The sequence below is a fragment of the Pongo pygmaeus genome, chromosome 3, assembly GCF_028885625.2.
Source record: "Pongo pygmaeus isolate AG05252 chromosome 3, NHGRI_mPonPyg2-v2.0_pri, whole genome shotgun sequence".
Classification (NCBI taxonomy): Eukaryota; Metazoa; Chordata; class Mammalia; order Primates; family Hominidae; genus Pongo; species Pongo pygmaeus.
This window is the reverse complement of record NC_072376.2, coordinates 115207287-115213286: the sequence shown is the minus strand read 5'-3', so window position 1 is coordinate 115213286 and position 6000 is coordinate 115207287. Positions and strand designations below refer to the sequence as shown.

General features: G+C 42.6%; 1 protein-coding gene across 4 annotated transcripts in view; it reads right to left on the bottom strand.

Annotated features, from left to right (window-relative positions):
• Window positions 1-4606: 4606 nt before the first annotated feature.
• The window catches only part of NFKB1 (nuclear factor kappa B subunit 1), a 115712-nt gene continuing 114318 nt past the window's right edge, over window positions 4607-6000 (bottom strand). For all 4 annotated transcript variants that reach the window (XM_054484536.2, XM_054484537.2, XM_063663931.1 and 1 more), the window contains one exon: window positions 4607-5479. In XM_054484536.2, coding sequence (XP_054340511.1) covers window positions 5319-5479 — 161 coding nt within the window. In that variant the 3' untranslated portion in view covers window positions 4607-5318. The remainder of the gene's footprint in view (window positions 5480-6000) is intronic.

Here is a 6000-nt window from a genome sequence, read left to right as displayed (position 1 = left end):
GATGGCCATTTACCATGATTGCAGGTGACTTTCAGAGTGAATATCTGCATACAAGGTGCAACTAGAAAGAATGTTATGGCCCAGCCTCCCTCAGTGAAGGGATTATTACCTGTGCCAAAGACTGTGACCTGTTCCAAAATCAACAGCTCTCTTACTGGTAACAGAAGTAGACCACCCTCCTATCTTCACTGCTCTTAGTGTGACCAAGGGACTGAAGTTTTTCTCCAGCACAACATGAGAGGAGGTGACACATTCAAAACTCCCTCACATACTTCTCTCAACATTTTTCTCCTGGCTGACTGGGGCTATCACCCCTAGCAAGACCTTAGGAGCCAAGTGTTGGAGGAAGAATGACTGTCAGCCTGGATCCCTGCATGGCTAAGTGGAAGACAGACACTACTCACCCCTCACCCTGCTGCAGTGTTGTTACTGGAGTCAAGTGATCCTGCAGTCATGCCTCTCATGTGTCTCAGTTTCCCCATGACCACCCATTGTAGTGCCTGGCAAGCAACAGATGCCCAAGAAATCTTGATTGAATACATCTCTTTATTCTTTGAAGACTCTTGTGATAGTTCAATGAAATAATCACTTTGGAAAGAGATATCAACGTGGAAAAGCTAGTTGACAGAAGTAAGATGATGCTATCTCAACGCCATCCTCCCTTTCATCTTAAGAAGCTTGAACAACTTGTGGAACTATTCATTTGTCCAGGGTAACAGAAAAAGGCTATTGTGGACATAATGAAATCCATAGTAATTGAAGGAGATCCATTTAATTTCAAGCCTCTCCTCAGTGTCTCCCCCAATTCCAAAACGAAACGACAAACCTGGAAAACCAATGGACAGGAACTTGTAGTCTCTAGGATTGGTATTTACATGAAGCAGCCAGCCACAGTGAGGCCAATGGAGAAGAGACACTCTCACTTTGTCGGCGTTCACAAAAAGATAAAAACTTGGATAGTTTAGGAAGGTGATCTTTAAGATCTTAACCAACCCCAAGTTCTGTGATCTTCAGGAAAATAAACAGAATTTTAGATTCATCCTCTTTTGACTCCTGTGCCTCCCATGTCCATTCCCAGGGGAAGCACAAGTCAGAAACAGAATTTCCCCCAAAAGCACAAAATAGGAGGCTGAAAGAAATGCAATAACTTCTAGTCAATGAATAATTCATATTTAAGCATCCTTGCCTCTTATTAGGGGGAAAATCAAGTCTCCAAGCAATATGTCCTCTTAGTTATACTTTGGGTTCATTTTGCATTTTGGTTGGGTACATGACGACTCCATCATCTTTGTACAGGACTGTATGCATTTTTCTTTCTCTTTTAAATAAAGCACGTTTTTGTCAAAGGACTGCAAACCTCACTAAAGAACAGCCTTTGGAATCAGACGGGCCTGCATTTGAATCTTGGGTGAGTTATTTAATAACTTCAGATCATTCATTTCCTTATTAGAAACTGGGGTTAAATATATACTTAATAGGGGTGTCTTGAGAATTATAGTTAGAAATTATTAATCCAAAAGGGCTGGCATGTAATAAATGCTCCATGCTGGCTGGATCTTTCCCCTCCTCCTTTTTTCCTGCTAAAATGTACAAAGTCCAGTTTGTGCAGCTGCATTCCATGGTGGTGACCTGGACTGTCTGTGCCACATTCAGCTACTTCAGAAGACGCAGGTAGGTAAATGAGCAGCAGCAGGGCTTCGTTCTGCTGAAAAGAAAGACTGCTGATCCTGAAAAAGTCTGGGTTATGCCTGCAGAGTATAGAAACCTCAAAAATGACTGAAGTTCTGAGGAAGCTATTTTTAAATGGCCTCCTGCTGTGACACAAGCTTTCTGGGAAGGTTTATTTCAGGCCCATTATAGCTTTCCACCTGATCTCCTGCATTCCTTTTGGTTTATCTCCATCTGCTGGTACAATATGAAAGATACTTTCACAGAGACCCAGACAGCACTGGTGGCCTTGCTGTTGCAGCACCACACAGAGGTGCAGGCCAGCACTGAGATCTGGGAGGAAGAAGAGTAAGTTTTTGGGACAGAAGAGAAATGGGGCTTCTTATGAAAGAAGGGGAATGTGATTTTTCTATCTTGGCGTGAGTTGCTTAGTTGTTCCTCAAGTCAGCTTCACTTCAAGTGAACTTCTGGTAGGTGAGCTGTCAAGTTGGAAGCCTGGAGCATGGTGACAATCCACTCCACACTTAAGGCTTAAAACCTCAACCATTATTTAATTTGCTCACGAATCTGCAATGTGGGCAGGGCTCTGCAGAACAGCTTGTCTCTATTCTGGGCAGCATCAGCTGAGGCAGTTTGAGGGCTAGATGGGGTGACTCAATGGCTGAGGGCTGGAATCTTCTGAAAGCTTCACTCCCTTACACATCTCTTGGTTGATGCTGGCATCAGCCGGGACCTCAGTAAGTCTGTGGACTGAACACCTGCACTTGGTTCCTCCATGTGGCCACTTGGCTCCCTCAGAACACAATGACCAGCTTCTAAGACAGAGGGCACAGCACGATGGGGGCAAAAGTTGTATTCCATTTTATGACTTAACCTTGGAAGTCACTTAGCATCTCCTCCATCCTTGTCACTTTTGCTTAGATTCTCAGAGAAGGAACCCAGGCCCCTCCCCTCAGTGTGAGGAGTGTCAGCCTCATGTTGTAGGACAGGAGGCTTTGTAGTGGCCAGCTGGAAAACAATGATCTGCCACAGAAAGGAATCCGCAGAGGTGTGGAGGCGTGGGCTGCTTGTTGGAAAATTAAGAATTAAGCAAAGTCAGAGCTGTATTTTTTCACTTTACAGAAACTTCACTTTACAGTGGGGCTGGGTAGGGGTGGAGAAATGGCAATGTAATAGAAAACATAAGTAGGATTCTCCTTGAGATTCTATTTATTTGGGAGATGCTGTAAAATGAAGAACCTAAACTGCTTTTATATCAGTGAAAAGTTTTGCTTAGAAAAGCCTTCCCTATATCAAGATTATTTATCAATGACGTCTAGTACTTCTAATATTTTTATGGCTTAATTTTTGATATATTTGGAAATTATTTTGATGAAAAGAGGGAGGCAGGTGTTCAGATGGATTGTTTTCAAGTGATTAGCCAGTTGGGACCTCTGTTTATTGAGTGATATGGTTTGGCTGTGTCCCCACTCAAATCTCATCTTGAATTATAGCTTCCACAATTCCCACGTGTTGTGGGAGGGACCTGGTGGGAGATAATTGAATCATGAGGGCAGTTTCCTCCATACTGTTCTCGTGGTAGTAAGTCTCATGAGAGCTGATGGTTTTGTAAGGGGAAACCCCTTTCGCTTGTCTCTCATTTTCCTTTTGCCTGATGCCATGTAAGATGTGTCTTTCACCTTCCGCCGTGATTGTGAGGCCTCCCCAAACACGTGGAATTGTGAGTCTATTGAAACTCTTTTTCTTTATAAATTACCCAGGAATTGTGAGTCTATTGAACCTCTTTTTCTTTATAAATTACCCAGTCTCGGGTGTCTTTATCTGCATTTATCAGACTAATACATTGAGTAATCATCGTTTTCTCATTGATTTGAAATTTTACTGTATCATATACTAAATTCTTATATATTTTGGAGCCTACTTCTGGACTCAAATTATTTTTATCTGCCTTCTCATCAAGATAATATCCCATCATGAGCTCTGGAGCTAGACAGAGCTGGGTGTACACTCAGAAGCAGCTTAGCTATGGTCTACTTTAAGCCTCAATTTCCTTCTTTATAAGGGGTTGTTTTTTAAGGTTAATGGCTCAATGTGTTGCGCAAAATTGTTCTGCATGGTTCCAAGCACCTTGTGCAGGCAAGGTTCTTGGGGAGACTGACTCTGAGTTGGAAATTTATGTGTTAAATGTCTTTCTGGAGTGCCTTCAAGATCAACAGCTATGGAAGGTTGAGAGAGTAAGCAGGATGGGCAGAGGGAGAAGTTGAGTGCAGTGCAGCCTCAGCCACTCTAATGGGAACCCTGAAGCTTCAACAGCCCTTCAGTGTTGTCCCCGGTTGGACAGGCTTATTCATATGCCCACATTGATCAATGTTGCATGGGTGCCATTGTGGAAATGGATGTGGCCTAGGAAGACACGGCTCCCAGCAGCAGAGGCATTCCATGAGGAAGCTGACAGCTAGCGTGCACCACCAGCAGACCAGTCCTTTGTCAAAGGGGAATCCTGGGTGTGCATCACAATGTCGACAATAGCACCTCGCTCAAAAACTTTAATTTTTTTTCCTCTTCCGTATTCCCAACTCTTTCAGAAGCAGTTCAACAAAGCTTCATGCTGGAAGGCTACTAGTCCAGGGCCCTCTGGTATATGGAAATCTTAATACTTTATCACAGAGGTGTGGAGAAGACATTGAAGAGGTGTACCATTGCATGAGATGGAGGAAAGTGAGGTGGCACAATCTAAATAAGATGAGCTGGGTAAGGATTAGACAAATCCAAAGCTTTCATCTTAGGTTAAAACACTTTCCTTTTGATAATTATTTGTTCATTTCTAGATTAAAAAATTGACTCTAATAGGCAATGTGAATGTGATAACCAGGCTATGGAATGATCCCACGATTATAAGGAAGCATCTTAGAAAAGTATCTGCACAGATCAAACAAGGTGAGGTCATCAATTTGCTTTTCCTTTTATTATAAAAGTAAAATAAAAAATAGCATTTATAAATCCAACATTTTTTCCTTTAAAGTATTTGATCTAAAAAACATATTTACAATAGCAAAATGCAGAAAAGGGGGAAAATACCATTTTTAGCAATGATTGTAACCATGTTTAAATATTGACAAGTACGTTTTTTTTTTTTTTTTTTTTTGCAAATCAGAGAAATAACCACATTAGAAAAAGCAATATGCCTTTTTAAAATGGCACATCAAGTGACTCTCATTTTTAAAATATCCCTTTTCTTAACCCTTAATTTGAATGCAAAACGATGCTGTGGATGGTCAGAAGGAATGCCACGTGGCGACCGTGATACCTTTAATGACAATAGGAACGTAGCAGAGGGACAACAGTAATGACAACAGAAAGCAGCTGTGATCCAGCAGCAGCCGGCAAAGCTTAGTCAGCAACCTCATCCCCAGATGCATCCGCTCAGCCAGTGCTGTGATTGCTAGATACTATCTGTAAGTGAACCAAACTAAAATTCATTTATGAACCAAGAAAGGAAGCCAAGTTGAAAAGGTCTCGAGTTAAATCGAGAATGATTCAGGCGGGCCGGCTCTCTGAGCACCTTTGGATGCGCTTCAGCTTCTGTCTTGTGGACAATGCAGTGGAATTTTACGGCTTTGGTTTACACGGTGTGGGAAATTGTCAGCAGGCTAAATTTTGCCTTCTAGAGGTCCTTCCTGCCCATAATCATGGGGCATTTTGTTGAGAGTTAGCAGTGAGGCACCACTGGTCAGAGACTCGGTAAAGCTGAGTTTGCGGAAGGATGTCTCCACGCCGCTGTCGCAGACACTGTCACTGTCTTGGAGCTCGTCTGAGGGGAGAAAGCACAAATTCACTGGGGGAATGGCCAGGACCAGGCAAGCCTTTCCTCTCATACACCTTATGCTCCAGACAGGCTCCAAGTTTGGCTCTAAAAAGCTCATGGACTATTCTGTGGACAACTCTTGCCCACTGGCTTCTGCCAGCCACACATCCCACCTATGCCACTCTCACTGTCATGACTGCTTACCGTGGTGGGAAGGGCAGAAGATACTGTGGGACATACTGTGAGGATGTTATTAGCCAAATGTCAGAATTAGCCAAATGCTTTCACATCTTCCCGCAATCTAGTCTTGTGTTTATGAGAATCCTGTCTGAATTCTCTTGACTCACAATGGACCCTTTTTTCCCTTAGAAATCAAGTGTAGTTTTCCAACCACTGTATTATCTATTTCATAGCTGGGGAAACTGCTGAACCTCAGCAAAATAAATTGGTGACAGAAGCAAGAACTAAAAATGAGATCTCTCTCTGGGCCTCATATTCTATTACAGCATGCATTGCCTTGAAAACAT